Source organism: Fundulus heteroclitus, chromosome 21 (assembly GCF_011125445.2).
Source record: "Fundulus heteroclitus isolate FHET01 chromosome 21, MU-UCD_Fhet_4.1, whole genome shotgun sequence".
NCBI classification, from domain to species: Eukaryota; Metazoa; Chordata; class Actinopteri; order Cyprinodontiformes; family Fundulidae; genus Fundulus; species Fundulus heteroclitus.
In genome coordinates, this window is record NC_046381.1 from 28779476 (window position 1) to 28796681 (window position 17206).

The following is a 17206-nucleotide window of genomic DNA, read 5'->3' on the forward strand; positions in this document are numbered from 1 at the left end:
AATGAATGGGGCATTTACACACGTTAAAACCTGAAGTGTGTCTGGACAGATGTTTCTGGTTTGTCCGCTGAAGCAGCGGTTGGCCGCTCGGATAACAAAATGCAAATTTGCCAGAGACACTGTGAGCTAGATTGGTCCTTTGCTGAGTCCGACCAGATCCACCAGAGGGCACGCCAGTTGGTCTCAGCGTGTCAGTCAGGAAGGTTATGAGGGCATGACTCCTTTGTGCTGTGCCTGAGTGATTAGAGAGGAGGGGGAAGAAGCTCAGTCCCAAGGGCAGTTAATCAGACCTGGGGAGGACCCGCAGGCAGGGCGGGCGGCAGGTGGAGGCCGATCATGTATATTTACATGCACAGACTGATTGGACTGGGGACAGGAACCTTGGCTATAGAGCATGCCCCTACTTATGTTTACTGTTCTTACAGCAGGCCCAGTAAGCCCTCTGCTGGTGGGGTAATTGTGGCACCTCAGAAAACATTTTGCAATGCTAAAGCCCTTCCAGATGAAGGGCATTAGCTGAGGGTTAGAGCTGGCTGAGTGAGGCTAATGCTCGCCATTATTCATGGTTCTGCTGTACACTAATGGACCAGGAGTTGCATTACACGCCGTGCGTAGCCTCAGTGCTCGCTGCTGCTGCTCGATCATCCTGTCTGAATGTTAGATGTCCTCCGTCTGCTAGCTTATGGTTTCAGATCCAAAAATCGCTTTTAAATCATGGGTTGTGAGCTGTAGATAAATGTAAAGCATAAACAAAAGAGCGTGTGACAGAGCATCACAATCTATTGCTGAGGTCAAAGCATAGCAACAGCAATAGCTAAGGGTGTAGCTAAAGCTAATATTTTTTTTAAAAAAGTTTAACAGTTTATGTTTCATGTTAGCCTAATTTCTAGGTAGACCAGAGCTCAGTACGGCCACCTTCAATGTGCGTTACTGATAATTTAAGGAAAGGTCTTGTTTTTTTTTTTTTTTAAAACAGCTTATGAACGGTTTATCGTTCACACTTAGCAGCTAGGTTAAGCTAGTGGTCTCTAGCTACGCATCTTTAGCTAATGCTGGGGTTTTGTGATGATGTTCGTTCTTATTAAAATAAGATATTCTAAAACCAAATTATCAAAAAAAAATTCTAAAGACCCTAATTAATTGTTTAGCAATTATCTGTCAATAAGCCCATTTATTCTAAATTAAGGTATCATATAATTAGTATCCAACTCTTTAAATCCCAAATAATTTTTTCAGTGTGGTGGCAATCCGATGTGACAATGGCCTTCATATAAAGTCTATTTTATATTTCCCACCTTTATCATGCCCTGTGTTAATGTACCAGGCTGTCCTTCTGTTTTTCTTAAGGTCTGTACAGCTTCCATCGATCACAAGTAATAGGCATGATATTTCCAAGAGAAAGTTATTCCCACCTTTATTCACATGTTGCTTAAGAACCATGAAAACATGTTTGCCTCTTATTTCTACCATCCCTGCTCTATAATTGCTTTAAGCTAAATTAAATTAGGAATAATTGATACAGGCTTGTCTCTTTGAGGGCCTAGCTGTTGGTTTTACTAAAGCTAAAACAGACATGTTTTTCTTTCATTGCCTGTGTTGTGTAGAAATGTTGTTTTTCAACCAAAGCTGTTTCTAATATGAAAGATATCTATTTCCAACATATATCCATTCCTTTTGATTTTGTTGCTCATGTTTTAAATTTATTTTAACAATAAGTGACTAAATAGTTTTTAGAGTTTGGAAATGTACCTGGCTGCACCCACATTACTTGTGTGTTGGTGTGCTGGAGCTGCAGCTTAAACTGAACTAATTCCTGTGCTTCGTGGGGCAAGATGCTTCTTGATCTTTCTGATATTTTAGGCCTGCTGTGTTCCTGTCGGATTCAAGAGCTCAGTCAGCACACATCAAACCTGCTACAAAAACACAGGCTATTTCCAAACCATGCACTTGCCAACTGCTGGGATATCCAGAGCTAGTATATCTAAGACCATTTGCAAGAAATAAAAAGATCTGACAACTGGGAAAATTTCAATGTATAAAGCCGGGATTAAAAAACCTTTGGTAGGTGTTGTATGGAACCTTTAAGTCCTCAGGTGGTTCTGCTTGTTAAAGCCACTCCACTTTAATCAGTAGAACCATCTGGGGGGGGCCCTACCATAGGATCACATGCTCAATAAACTAGATCTTTGAGGCAGAAACTAGAATTCTGGGGAGAGGGTCAGCCAACACTTTGCTTCCAGGTGTCTACGTCTAAGACTCATATTTTGAAGGGGACTGGTTAGCTATGAATGCTTTGCTGGAGCATCAATGCGTCATTTCCTGCAGCTCCAGCACCTTCTTGGCATTGCTTCTTGGCATTAGGACCACCTTAGAATTCGACCAATTCTGGTCAAAAAAACAGTCAAACGTGGACCAAATCATTCAGCTCCAATAAGAGATTCTTTTAAAACGCAGTTAGTGATTCATGAAACCTTTAATCAACGTGTGAAGACAAAAGAATAGTCAACATAAGAGATCAGTTTGCATATCCCCGCTAATAGACCAGCATATGAAAGGTAAACACTGCTTAGAGGCTTGTGTTACTGTAACTGATTTTCATCCGTATGTGGTAGTTCTTGGTGTTTTTCTTCCTGCTGACCTTCTCCCTGCAGGAGCACGTGTGCGGCCCAGCATGCCAGATGGTTAGCGCTCCTGACCGATTCTCCCAGCTTTTCTATTTCTAGCATAACCAGGCAAAGGGGCCTATTGTTTAGGCTCTCGGCATTAAGATTAATCCACTCGCCTCCTCTGTATGGTGAGTTCCAGCTGTTCCCATTGGGCCGTGTTACAGATGGATTTCAATGGACTCTGTGCATGCAGATGTTGCCTTGGTTTGTTTTCCTGAAATAATCAGAAAATTGTATTTAAGTTGGACCTAACTATTCTGGCCTAATAAAAAGCAGACCAAACGTGAACCTCCAGAGCGAACGCTTACACCCTGCCTGGCATTCCTCAGCACGGCCTTTCCATCCTCCGTGTTGCCACTCCTTTTGCAGCATCAGCACAGGTTGGAAATCTTTGCTTTGATGGTGTTCCTTTGCCGCACACGAAGCGTTATTGCCCTCCTGCCTCTGCAGGCCGCGGCCCATGCGTGTGTGTTGCTGTGAACGCTTGGCGCTCAGCATTGTAGACCCTGAGTCCAGCAGAGAGGCCCAGATGATGTGCTCGGCAGCGAGCCGGGAGGAGCGGTGGAGTGTGGAGGGCTGGCTCTCAGTTGTAATGATGCATCTACTCTCCCCAGGCCTCTCTGAGTCCCTGCCTGTGTTGGGTCATTCCTTTTGTCTGCTCCTGTTCCATTTAATGCATTAAAAGCTCTTCAGGACCTGCAGTTTTCAGGTAGCAGTTAATAGGTTTTTAAATCACTGATACTTTAGCCTTTTGAAACATCGATTCACCGTTTCTGTTTGTGGTGTTTTCTGCTGCTGCTCACTGAACCGGTGTCCCACGGTTCACTGTCATGGCTGTGCAGTCACCGCACACATCCAACCACTCTTATAAAACCCTAGTCAGATAAACTCAGTATCTATCTATCTATCTATCTATCTATCTATCTATCTATCTATCTATCTATCTATCTATCTATCTATCTATCTATCTATCTATCTATCTATCTATCTATCTATCTATCTATCTATCTATCTATCTATCTATCTATCTATCTATCTATCTAGCTTTGCCAACTTATTATAAAACTGGGGCTGTCAGTGTGGTTTATAGTGGATCCTTGTTGTGCTGAATCCATTTGATCATTTCCAGAGTTGAATTCCAGCATGTAGGGACATCTTGGACAAGTGACTCCTGCTTGTTGTGCTTTCAGCTCTGATGTATTTACGAGGCTGTCTTCCAGATTTGCCTCTATTTTATGGCACTGTCGACCACAGTAGGCCCTATATCGCACTGCTTTGAGCCAGGTAACCCTCTGCTGGAGGGAGGGCGTTAGGTCAAAATAGATCATGTGATTCATTTGCGTCAAGTAATATTAATGTGTGAAACATTTGGGATTTATCACATGCATTAACGCATTAACGTTGCCAATGCTAATATATATAATATACCCCATTTGGTGGCTTCAGTAGGAATACTTTAGCAAATATACTCATTTACGTGGATCATATACCTAATATACATTAATTCATCTATAAAAGAGCAAGTATGTGAGTCTCTCTTTTCATCATATTGCAGAGATTAAAATAGGTTTTCATATCCGCTGTATAAATATTATATGGTCATAATTTTTTATCTTGTTAGACATTTTAAAGTGACACCATCTATCTGCTAAAACATGTTAATATTTCATTTGGCTCTATCTACCTTTCTCAGTTTTCTAACTCATGCCTTCATTATCTTGTCCAACTCTGTCTTTTAATAAAAGATAAAAGCGTGTGTAGTTTGTTAATATTTGGTAAGCTGTCTGGGTCCCTGGACAAAAGGCTTAATTTGGACAAACAGAGTATAATTTAGTTTTGTCTGACTTGATGTTAAGGTGGTTAAAGTGCAGTAAAAACCACTGTCAGGTACCTGTCCTAATACTACCTTCATAAGGCACACCTTGTTGATATCGGGGGTGTCGAGCGATACCAGGTTGATGAGTAAACTCTTTATTGTTTGATTCATTCTGGTATCAGTAGTCATCCTCTCCTCTCGTACTTCGTCTGCACTTTATGTCTTTGTCAGTTGGTCCCTTCAGGCTCTCCTGTCTGGTTCATAAATTGGGAATGTTGGGGGACTGAGCAACAATCCAGGAAGGCTCATTGTGCCTTATCCAGTATCTGCTGTCACCATGAGCTCTACTCCACATTAGGTTATTTCTCTAACCTGAAGCATCAGTGTCCAGCTGTTTGAGTAAAGTCCATGCAAACCTATTTATGTCCCTGTTTAACTAGAAAAAACTAAGATATAGAAACAATCAAGTCCAGGTTGAAGATACTAAAAGCTTTAGGGGAATGCACACGGAACATTGGCTGTGTTGTGCTGAAGTGACTGGGCTTCACGCTTTAGATCAGGAACGTTGATACTGAAAGAGAACCGATCCAAAAGAATCACTGGGTGCTGGGTGATGGTTCCCAACCAGAAGCCACTGGTGTGTATAGTTTGACTGGAATAACATATTTCCTTTATGTGCCGCACATGTGCTGCTGTCAGAACCAGTCCTCTTTCATGGGCATCCAGGTCCATTGTTTCAACAAGACCCGTTTTAAACTTTATTTGGAACATGTGAAAACAAGAATAGATGGGCGTGCCTGGCCTTCCTGTAGTTCTGTGCAACATTCGTAGAAGTAGTCCCTTAAGAAAACACTTTAAACGCTTTACGCATAGCTTCTCCTCTGTAGGAAGGAATGGCAACACACGCTGAGTGAAGCTGTGACAGCATCACTGTCTCATCTGTCACATGTCAAAGTCCTAACCTTTCAAACCTTTGCTCACGAGAAACAATTTGACCCTATTTCTGCCTTCATGAAGTTCCCACTAAGAGCCTCAGGGGACGTTTTTTTGTATTTTTTAGTTAATCTTGTTGCGTTAAATACCTGTAGTCGCTAGTTTTTGCAGCTGTTGCAGCCGCTGCTCTGTGACGTCCTGGAGCCAGAAATGAAGGCCAGCAAAACATCAGCTGAGTTAAAAATCTACCGAGAAGGAGAATCGGTCTGCTGACTAAAATACAAGTGAGGCAGTGGTTCCTCTGTAGTTTCTTGGCTTTGTGTGTCAGCTCCGGCTGGAGACCGGGTGGGCGCGCTCCTCAGAACTGGGTCAGACGGATTTATGTCTTGGCCTAGCAAACTGTAGCTAATAGAAAATTATTAGGGGGCATCCACTTCCAAAACGCTTTGGTCACCCATGATCCCTCAGGCATTACAGCAGGAAAAGCAGCACTTGCCACTGTAAATGCACAGCCTCCATCTAATTTTACGGAACCATGTTTTTTGAGCCGCCAATCCAGTGAAACGTGGAGGTTAAACATTCAGATACCAGATTCTGAAAGCATTAAAGGAATATTTAACAGACTATTGGTTGTAGATTAAAGACCATATTGATCAATATAACATTTTAGTTTCTGATCGAGCTTGACTGCTTAGTTGGAAAATATGTTGAAGTAATCCCCCCCAAACATCAGTCAGGTGAAGCTGGACTGGTGTTTTCTGGAGTCATGTTCTCCATTTAGCTCTGATAGAAAATCTCCTTGAGTCGGCCTGTCCTCACATCACTGTCTGTGTTGTGTTTGGGTGTTGCTTGCAGCTATAGGCCATTTGATCTGCTGGACGAGATTTTAATTAGCTTTCATACTGTGTCCAAAGCATCTTTCTACTCTTTTTTTTTATCAGCCTTCTACTGAGCCTCAGCTATACCAGTTGATCTTATCTAAGCTCTACAATCTCTGCTGTCTTATACCCTTGAGTTCTAATCGGATCATTGGTCGAGCCCTCCGGGGTGTATAAAGTCTTACAAACTGCATGCGGGATTCAGATTTAGAGTAAAATCTTCCTGGTTGCTTGTTAATATTGGCTGTATATTTGCAACACGTTCACTACACGCTCTGCTTCTCCTCAAAGTCTGCTCATGTGTCCACTTTACTAGACTCAGAGAGGAAGGGTTGTTCTATTCACGAAATCTTGGAGTCAGCTGTTGAGGGAGTTGCCTCATTTTGCAGTGATGCATTGTTTCCTCACGGGAATGGATGCTTTCACACACAAGATGTCTGTAGACATTGTTAAATCTGCTCGCGGTGCTTCTCTCTCTTGACAGCTTCAGTTCTACTTGAATGTTTGGAAAGACGGAGGAACAACTGATTTTACAGCTGAGAAACACACGACTCATTACTTTCTGCTTTTCTTTTCAAAGGTATTGGCAAGAATGTCATATGCGATAGGACCGCTACTCCTCTGGATGCCTTCCGAATGATGTCAGCTGCCCAGTACTACCCAAAGCTGCTCAGCATTATGGGAAATGTGCTGCGTTTCTTGCCGGCCTTTGTTCGGATGAAGGAACTGCTGGAGGAAGGGTACATCGGAGAACTTCTGGTCTGTGAGGCCCAGGTATGATATGAAAGCCGAGGCTTGCTGCTTGACTGGGAGGTGTGTCTGTTGCTGTCGTAGCGTTAGAGCAACCGTGATGCGGCAGAATGTGGAGGAAGCCACCTGACATTATCTCGCCACTTATGTTTTGACTCATTCCTGGGTTTCTTTGGAGCAAGAAATTGAAGCAATAGCAAGCGCCCTGACACATTTTCTGTTGTTTATCCCTAAGGTCCACAGTGGCAGCCTCTTGGGGAAGAAGTACAACTGGAGCTGCGATGACCTGATGGGGGGAGGCGGATTGCATTCGGTGGGCAGCTACATCATCGACCTGCTGACGTTCCTGACAGGCCAGCGTGCGGTCAAGGTCCACGGCTTCCTAAAGACCTTCGTCAAACAGACGGACCACATCCGAGGCATCCGTCAGATAACCAGCGATGACTTCTGCACGTTCCAGATGGCGTTAGAGGGCGGCGCCTGCTGCACCGTCACCCTCAACTTCAACGTCCCCGGGGAGTTTCGTCAGGAAGTGATTGTCGTGGGGACCGTCGGGAGGTTAATGGTCACAGGAACAGACCTGTATGGCCAGAAGAACAGTGGCGGAGGGGGAAGCGGTGGCGGTCCTGAACTCTTGCTCAAAGACACCACTCCTCTGGAGAAGGCGTCCTTGCCAGAAAAGGCCTTTAGTGACATTCCATCCCCTTACCTCACGGGGACTATCCGCATGATCCAGGCTGTGCGGCAGGCCTTTCAGGACCAAGACGACCGGCGGACCTGGGATGGGAGGCCCCTGACGATGGCCGCCACTTTTGAGGATTGCCTGTATGCTCTTTGCGTTGTGGACACAATCAAGCAGTCCAACCAGTGTGGGGAATGGCAGAACATTGTGGTCATGAAGGAGGAACCAGAGGTCAGCCCTGCCTATTTGATCAGTGAGGCCATGCGTCGCAGCAGGATGTCCCTCTACTGTTAACACCTGGCTGATGTCCAGCTGTGGAGGACCGTGGCCTTGGTCTAGTTCAAAGTTCTTCCACAAAGCTGCTGGATTTAATTCAACTCATCTCTAGTTTTATTTATTTGTGCGTCATTACTGTTACAGAGAGTTTATGCCAATGTGATGCAAATATCTGTGGTTTTGCTGCCTCAACATATGGGGAAGAGGTTAGGGTATTAACAATCAAGCTTTGTATCTATAAGAAAGCTCCCTCTGTTTTTTTTACATTTGATAAAAGGACTTGAGTCCTCCTGTAGATGCAATTGTAAATCAGACTAATTCACAACAGATCGACATTGGAAGCGTATCAGAGAGGGAATCTACTTGCTGGTCGGCTGGTCAGTCAGTAACGACGGCGTGTCGGGGATCTGCGTCTGATCTTTCTGTTTGACGAGCTAATGAGTCTTGATGCTTTTCACCACCCTGCTGGCTGCTTGATCAAACGAGTATTGTGCATCCTTTCCCTGCATCCCTTCAATGACTTGGTGACTAGGTGTGGAAACACAATACCTTACACTGTGGGTCCGAGCAAGGACAGCCAAGGAAGAACGACGGTCCTCTCAAATTGTGCCGCTCCGTTGTTGCTGTACTCTGACGTTCTTGCTAGTTTTACCAAGTGAATGCGCTTGAGTCAGTGCGCTTGATAGTCTGTGTCTGTTTACTATGTACTCTACTGTGTGTGCGCGAAACAAATGAAAAAAAATAATAGCTTGGCTGGTGGGTTTCTCAGAGGCTTTAACCTTCTGGTTAATGTATGCAATATAAAAAGGCTGCAGCCTGAAATAAAGGGTTAGAACACACTATTGTATGCCTTTATGCAGTTGGCTGTGCATTTTAGTTCTGCACAAGTGATCAGTGGTGATACTTGGATCTCCCCTTGGTTTATTGCTTTTACTTTCCATTTGTTGGTGCACATAGTTAATGCTAAGCTAACCCGAACTGCTGCTGCAACTGAATATAATCTTGTTCAACATGCCTAAACATCCAGTAAAACTGCAAAGTTTTCAACCAGTGAACCATGTAGCACAGTGTGGTCCACCATCGGCTTCAAAGACCAATACACGAGGCTCTAATCTGTGAGGTGGGGGGTATTCTTTGTTGCTTTTTTCAATGTCATCAGGTCTTATGTAAACCGAATTGCCAACAGTGTTAATTTCTGTAATATTTTGAGACTATCCCACTCTGTATCCTCTTGCTAATGATAATTAGAGCTATAAAGGAGGCTAAATCTGTGTTTTACCGTGAGAAAAAAATATGCCTGTTTTGATTACCTTTCGCTGTTTTTGCTTTTTTGTCTTGTTTCATTTATATATGGAAGTCAGAACTTCTGAGGTCCAAGTCTGAAAAATTAACTAGGATGCCCCTTGAGTCAGAATGTTTAAACATGTAGGTTTCTAAACCAAGCCTAAACTCAATCCAAAATGTCTGCAATTTGTATTCGACACAGTGCTAACTGTTGTAATAAGATGCAAATTTACATTTCTGATACCGATTATTAAATCTTATTAAATCAGTCATGGGCACGGTTCTGTTCAAACCCGAAGAGAGATGATGTTGCTACTGCCTTTTAATTCAGAGAATAATGAGAAATATGCAATCAGCTAATATTGCTAACAGCATTATCAATACAAGCCAAAATCCCAGGCGTTTTCACAATTTAAGATGAAAGTGAGTTAGGATCACCAACTCAGAGTGTTGACTCCAAAGCAAATTGAACACCTCATTAACATTGCTTTAAGCAGCAGGCAGCTATTCTAGTGCACAAAACCCCAGCAGAGCAAATAGTAAGTGTGCCCGGCGAATAGTGGAGCACTTTATAGCTAAAAGAATCATATTGGTGATGGAATTATGGTGAAAATCAGAGTTGAATTGAAATTTACAACATGGACAGAAATGAGTTTCTACATGAATGTTAATGTTTACCGTTTGGCTAACACGTTAGCTTTAAATTTGGTCGTAGCTCAATGCTCGGTGAGGAATTAGAAGATGGACAAGAGCAGAAACAGCAGGAGGCCTCTGTATTTCCTCTAGCAAATGCTTTTGAAAATACTGTAGGGTCAGATTATGTTTAGAACTGTTTGCCAATTTTTCCTGACAAAGCTAACAAAATAAGCTGCCTGTAAAGTTTAACTGAACGTTTAAAGAAGCCAAAAGGTGTCATTTTATTTTATGCATTGCTATCATGTTCCATTTGCAGTTTGAAGTTCATAAGATGTGCTAAAGTCCTATCTGTGTTACAACTACTGAAAATGTACATATGAAAATATTGTAAAACAAGTGTTTGTCTAAACAGTTAAACAAGTGTTGTATGTGTTCTACCTGTGAAAACCAAGGAACTGCAATGTGTTTTAATTAGTTTTAAGGTATTTATGGTGTGATTTTGATGTTTTACATTTGGTGGACTGACCTGCAGTTTATGCGTGAGATTTACAACAGACTGAGGCCTTTGGAGCAGTCAGCTTCTTTGTTCCATTTGGAGACCAAAATAAACGCCTAAACACACTGAAAAGCTTTATGTTTGCTGTCAGGCTGCACAATGGATCACAGCCAGAACCCAACGTCATTGCTGTAAATGTTCTGCGACAGACTGCGACGTGAACAATCGGTGATGCCTGTATGTCGATGACTGTCTCGTTTGCGTTATCTATGTTTGGTTTTTGTGGTTTGTCAGGTTACAGCATGCTTTTCCGCCGTTGCTCACTTTCTGGGGTCCGAACTGTTCCACACATACAGCAGAAATACTTTTGGACAAAAAAAAAATACCTGCTCGCCAAATATTCTGCCTGGGAAAAGAGTCTGAGCTCAACACAGATAAGCTATCGCTATTCAAGATAAATGATTGCCCCTTGTGTACCAAACACCTTATCAAAACTACATACAGACTTTCCCCCTTTGTCAGATAAGAGATTAAATGAACACCTATAAAACCTGTTGTCAGGATGTGGACTTTTCTCATGAGGGTTTATTTCACTGTCATGTTTAGGCTTTGATTTTGTGAATTAGATCTAACCTTTGGGTACGGTGACGGCACTGCTACATAAGAGCTGCACTAGTAAAAGAAGAGCAGTAAATGGGTCCTGAAATACATTAAGTGTACACAATAATGATTTCAAGAGTGTAATTCTGTACATTTTGAGTATGGCTTAAAGTTAAATAGAAATTGAGTTTATTAAAAAAATAGAATATTTTTAAAATGGATCAACTTAGATTCTCTGCCTTTCTGCTATTCCTCCAGGCTATAGAGGAAGAGCAATCAAAAAAGTCTTAAACCAGCTTTGTTTGACAATCCACTACAGTCATCCCTGCTGTTTGTGCCCCTTTTTCAAATGCATTTTTTTACTTTTTTATATAAAATTTAGAAATTTTGAAGAACTGAATGTCGGGTGTTCATTAGCTGTACCCCCTAATCATCAAGATTAATAGAAATAAACAGTTGAGGTATACCCCTCTACATTTAAGACCCACATGATTCATATGCCTGACAGATTCAAATTTAAACTTTTAATTCAGCTCAGAAACCTGTCTGATAGTGAGACAAGCATCTGAAGCCTGAGATTATCCCTGTAATTTTTTTCTATCATACTTTCCCCTTCCACTTTCCATCGATATGCGTGGATACAGCACTCTGTGAACAACCAGCTTTGTTATCATTGACCTTCAACAATTCAAGTGCAGCAACGGCGGCAGATAAAATTTTACTATATTTTGGAAGGGTGATATTTCACCCAGCGAGCATTTTATTGCATATTTTTGGGAGGTCACGTTAGCTGAACTGAGAAGCACTTTTTTTTTTTTTTTTTTTCCAAAGCAGCGGCCAGTCCTTTGTCTGGTGTCTGTGTTCAAAGCAGCCTTCTCACTCTGGGCCTGGCTTGGTTTCAGTTGGTGGATGTTTGCATGCCCACCCTCAGCCCTCTGAGCTGGCTCAGTTAAACAGCTTAGACGGCATTTCCTCAGCCAGCTACTTGAGCTCTGTGGCCAGCGTGTCGTCAGCTTCTGCCTCTGCTTAAAACTACAGCCAGCATGGCAGCGCTTTCATTCAGAAAGAGTGACAATCTGCAAGGTGTAGAATCAAAAACCAAAACAGCTGACAGTGAGGATGCTGATGAAGGGATGAAACAATCCTACTTAATGGTAAAGTATCTGCTCACTATGTTCAGAGCCAAATCTGGGTTCTAAGTCCCTGAGTGTTTGTGTTGAAAAATGGGGATTTTGTGCATTCTATAAATCTCCTTACTGCTGTTATAACTGATTTTCATTTTTTATTAAAACATTGTTGCAGCTGTCACAGCCTTTGTTGTCTGTATTTAATTTGGTGGTGTTTCTGCTTGTAGCTTCTCTGCTTAGACAGGGGAGAACAGAAACACATAAAGGCAGGAGGGGCTTCGGATCCAGCGGTTTTTGACTTTGACTGCCTTTACTGTCGACCCCATGCCACTATGATGTGCCTCAGCAGCGCTAACGGTCGCTGTTGGGAAAAGACCCTCTCTTCTTCAGGCAGGGAGGAGCTGAGACGGGAGGAAAATTGTTTTATTGTGGAGACCAACAGCCTCACAGAGGTGCTTCTTTTGGCCTTGGAGGCGTTGCTTAGTAACCGGGTGCCATGGTGCCAAATTCTCATCTTTTCATGGATCATATACCCTCTTCCCTCAGACTGGGAACCCAGGGGGACAGAGGAGACTACATTCCTCTGAGAGGCCAGTCTGGATGGCCAAAGGATAAATGTACAGCAAGAAGTTTGACATTCTTACATTTGTTACTGGTTTGTGTCACATTTAGACTAAAAAGCAGTTGAGATGCGAAGGATGTCTGCGTCTGTGTTGACCTGTGTGTGTTTAGCAATTAGCCAGTGCTTCACAAATAAGAACTGTGTTCCTAAATGGTCACTGTGAGGATGTGCTGGATGAATTTAATGCCTTTTACATACTTTTACCTAATAATATTTAATATTTAATTTGGATGACACCATGAATCTCCCACCATGTTTTACAGACAATAAATGATTATCCAGGCTTGCAGTTTTCCTTCCTTAAATCAACAAGTGTTTGCTTCAGATAAATGCTTTTAGTTTTCCCTAATCTGTCTTCTAAATATGCAGCACACAGCTACAATGTTCTTAAAGGTTCTCCTCACAGCCCTTCCACACCAGTGCTGCTCATTGTCTTGTTAGCCTGAAGAACATCAGACAGGTGGGCGGCTGGGTTTCTCTGAACCCTCTCAGACAGCATCGTCTTTGCTGGTCCAGCTCTCCTGAAGGAGGTAGCAGCACTGCTGCTGTTGACCATCATCACTGACTGGAGATTGGTGGACCTCAAAACTGCTCAGAGCCTGGTGAGTATCTCCAAGTAGGGGATCTAGAGGTGGGGGTTCCCAAACTTTTCAGCCAGCGACCCCCCAAACAGTGCCAGAGACTGGCGTTCCCATTTTCGAGAGTGGGATTTTTTTTCTTGTAAAGTTGTAAAATTACGAGAATAAACTAATATTTTATAAGAACTTTTACGAAAAAGTGCAGCCTTGCACCTGCATTTAAATGAAGAATGTGGAGCATCTTGTAAATTTAGACATCACAAATAAAAATGCTAAATCTCACCATCATTTCGCAATAACCATCCCACTTGGGGAACCCTGATCTAGAGGATGGATGGATGTTTTGTGAAATTCTAATCCTACATGTAACATATTTGTCTAAATGGCCTTTTCCTGTTTGCGTTGCAACGTTGTAGCTGTCTCACACATAGACATAATATAAGAGTAGACGCGTCATTGGGCGGGTTCTGCCTATGCTGCGATGCGTCAGAGCGTCCGCCATCTTAAATGTGGCAAATCGGCAGTTACTCAGTCACTTAAACAGTATCAGAGGGACTTTAATCTCTGAATATACTTTGTATTCGTAGTATTTTTGTTTTCGTAATATTACAAGTTTATTTCCGTATCCCTTTAGCTTCATTCTCCTGAATTTATTCTCCTAAAGAATAAAAATAATTAAAATAATCTAACCTGGCCCTATTACTCCAGGAGTGAAATAATTCTGCAAACTGTGATTATTCTGGAAATGTTTCCCCTTAATTCTCATAATATGATGTTTTTATCATAACATTATCACTTTTGTGTTTGTTAGTTTATTTTTACTTTAGGACTTTTTTTTCCTCATATTATTAATTTTACCTCTTCAATACTCACCCAAAAAGTCTGTTCCTAAAGGTTCTCCTGTGACACGGGTTTATGAAATAATGAAGACCACAATGTTTAGATTTAACAAATTTATCCTTATATTCATAACACATAAACACACACATACATATATATATATATATATATATATATATATATATATATATATATATATATATATATATATATATATATATATATATATATATGCGTGTGTGTGTGTGTATTTATTGCAGCACAGGAATGAGGCATCTTTTCTGATTCACGTTCACAATAACAGAACTCGACTTTTTTCTGCCACATACAATATGGCGGTGACGTTGACGTGCGAACCTGCGCCCTATGACGCGTCTACGTATATGATGTCTATGGTCTCACATGAAGGTCTCTGCTGACCCCTGGTGGATACTGGTGATGTTGCACATTTTAGTCCTCCTCTCCTATGCACATATTCCCCAGAGGAAACAATATTCCTGGCCTCTGTCAAGCCTTTCATTGTTTCTTAAAAATGATTTAGCAATTTAAATGGCAAAGAGTACATGCAAATGTTTTTACGGTTGATCCTAATGTTTCTTTTTTTTTTTTTTTTTTTTTTTTTTTTTTTTTCCCAGTGTCCTGTCTAGCACTATGGCAATAGGAATTGATATCTCAATGCCAGATGGAGCTCGACAGATTTTGCTTTTACAAGTGGAGCAAACAGCTTTCGCCATAGTGCTCCACTTGATTTATGCTTGTAAATAGCTTTATTATGATTCCTGCAAGGAGAATTTCAAATTATATGGACATGACAATGGGAGAGTAAAGGAAGAACAAAAAGTGAAAGAAAAAAAAAAAAAAAAAAAAAAAAGAGTAGAGGTGAAAGAAAGAGGAGATAAAAGGAAGAGAATGATAAAATGTCCTCTGTCTGCTCCATCACCTGGAAAGAGACACAAAAAGAACAGCACAACCAACAGACATAAAGCAACAGATACACTCTAATAACACCTAGATGCCATTGCTAAATCATATATATTATTATGTAAGCTGACATGTGTAATGTGATATTTGAAAAAAGAAAGTGACACAACATAAATAAATAAATAAATAAATTATAAGATTACTGTATATAAGTGAACACTTAATACCTGGGATCCAGCACCAGTGGGAGATGTGAAAGTGCACTAGTTTAGGTGAAGATTATCCAGAAATAGCTTGATAGTGATTGTGGAGAACCAAAGACCCACCTTCCCAGAGCACAGAGGCAGGCGTCAGGGGACCCGTAACCCCGGACTCCCAAAGGGGTCCCTAAAGCAGGTCGCCCAGGAGGGGCCGACACAGGATATCTGCAACCCCCCCCCCCCAAGGAAGGAGCAGAGACGACCCCGAGGAAATCCCCCAGCCACCGCAATGCCGACGCCCTCAAGAGCCGCGGAGACGAGCCCGTGGGCTCCGCCGGCAGCCAGCCCCGCTGAAGTGGTCCCGGCCATGGGCCCTGAGGGCCAGAGGCCCCAGGGGCGCCCCGCCCCCGCGACGAGGGCCCCGGCCGCCCCCCGGGGGGCCAGGCCCCGCGAAGAGGCCGCCAGGAGCGGGCCGGCGCACGACCGGGAACCCGCCCCAAACCCGAAGCCAACCAATGCGCCAGGGGGCCAAGGCGCCCGCCAACGAAGTGGAGGAGGGCAGGACGTGGGGGGATGGGCTCCGCACCTAGCGGAGACTTGAGATGTTCTTGGGAGAGGGAGCGGACCACACCCATACCTGAAAAAAAAAAAAAAAAAAAAAACTCATTCACCCCATCCCTCCCTTGTGCCCCACTCGCCACACACAGAAAAAAAAAAAAAAAAAAAAAAAAAAAAAAAAAAAAAAAGACGCTGTACACACATTCCCACATAACACTCACATCCAACACTGACCAAAGGGGGGGGGGGGACACCCCAAATCGACTATACGACTGCTTGTGCCCGACCCCCGGCCCCGGCCCCCGACCAGACGCCCCCCGGACCGGGCCCCCCCAAGAGGGCGGGCCAACACGACCCGCACGAGCCACCCGGCCAGAGCCCCCCCCTCCCCCTAAATACCTAATAAACCCACTCCCTCCCCCCACCTTACCCTTGCCATCCCTGCCCCACGCCCCCTGGGGGGAGCGGAGGCATCAGCCCCAGACCTGGTAGGCCGCTGACTGCACACCGCAGCCCCCCGCCAAGACCCCGGACACAGTGGCCCGCACCTCCTCCAGGCCCCAGACTCCTTGCCTCCATCGGAGAACGGGGGTGTGCAGAAGACCCCGACCCTCCCTACACCTGCTCAAATGTTGTGTTGTTGCATGTTGTTCTCAAGTGCGTTTAAAAACTGGGAGCGCCGAAGGGGATGCATGGCACAGCCCACCCCCCTTTCGGAAGGTAGCTGTTGCCAGCGCACCCCTTCCGTGTGACTGCCCAGAATCCTCAATGTCTAAGTGGGAGAGGAGGTGAAGGGAGCCGTCCAAGGTGAGGCCCACACAACATAAGCCCCCTCCCAGACGTCTTCCCCCCACCCCCCCCTACCATGGCCTATATGAGTGTGTGATGTGAAAAATGTTTGAAGTGAAAGTGTCTAAGATGCAAAATAAAATTGGGGAGAGGGGCGTCACCAGAAAGTGGCAACCTCCAGTAACGCCCCCTCCCTCATGACCTGCATGTGTGGCGGCGTGATGGAGCAGGCAGAGGGAGGAGTCCGGGGATGGGGAGCAAATGACTGGGAAGCCAACCCAGGGAGCCAGCTCCCCTACTGACTCCAATAGGCACCCCCGCTCCCCGAAAGCCCCACCTAGAGAAGGGGGCCTCGCCAGCGGCACCACCGTAGCCCGGGGGCCAGGGAGAGGCCGCAGGGCCCGCCAGCCAACCACCCACCAGGACCAACACCTAAGCCCCCCCCAGCCCACCCACCAAGCCTACTTAAACTAAATAAATAATTTAATAAATAAATAAATAAATAAATAAATAATAATAATAATAATAATAATAATAATAAGAGGGGGGGACCC

The 17206-nt window shown here is 43.7% G+C and overlaps 1 protein-coding gene across 1 annotated transcript; it reads left to right on the forward strand.

The window, feature by feature from the left end:
- Positions 1–6844: 6844 nt before the first annotated feature.
- On the forward strand, positions 6845–12325 carry LOC118556847 (glucose-fructose oxidoreductase domain-containing protein 1-like). Its single transcript, XM_036125309.1, has 2 exons — positions 6845–7067; positions 7279–12325. Exons 1-2 carry the CDS (start codon positions 6930–6932, stop codon positions 8017–8019), a joined length of 879 nt encoding a protein of 292 aa, XP_035981202.1. The 5' UTR covers positions 6845–6929; the 3' UTR covers positions 8020–12325.
- Positions 12326–17206: the final 4881 nt, after the last annotated feature.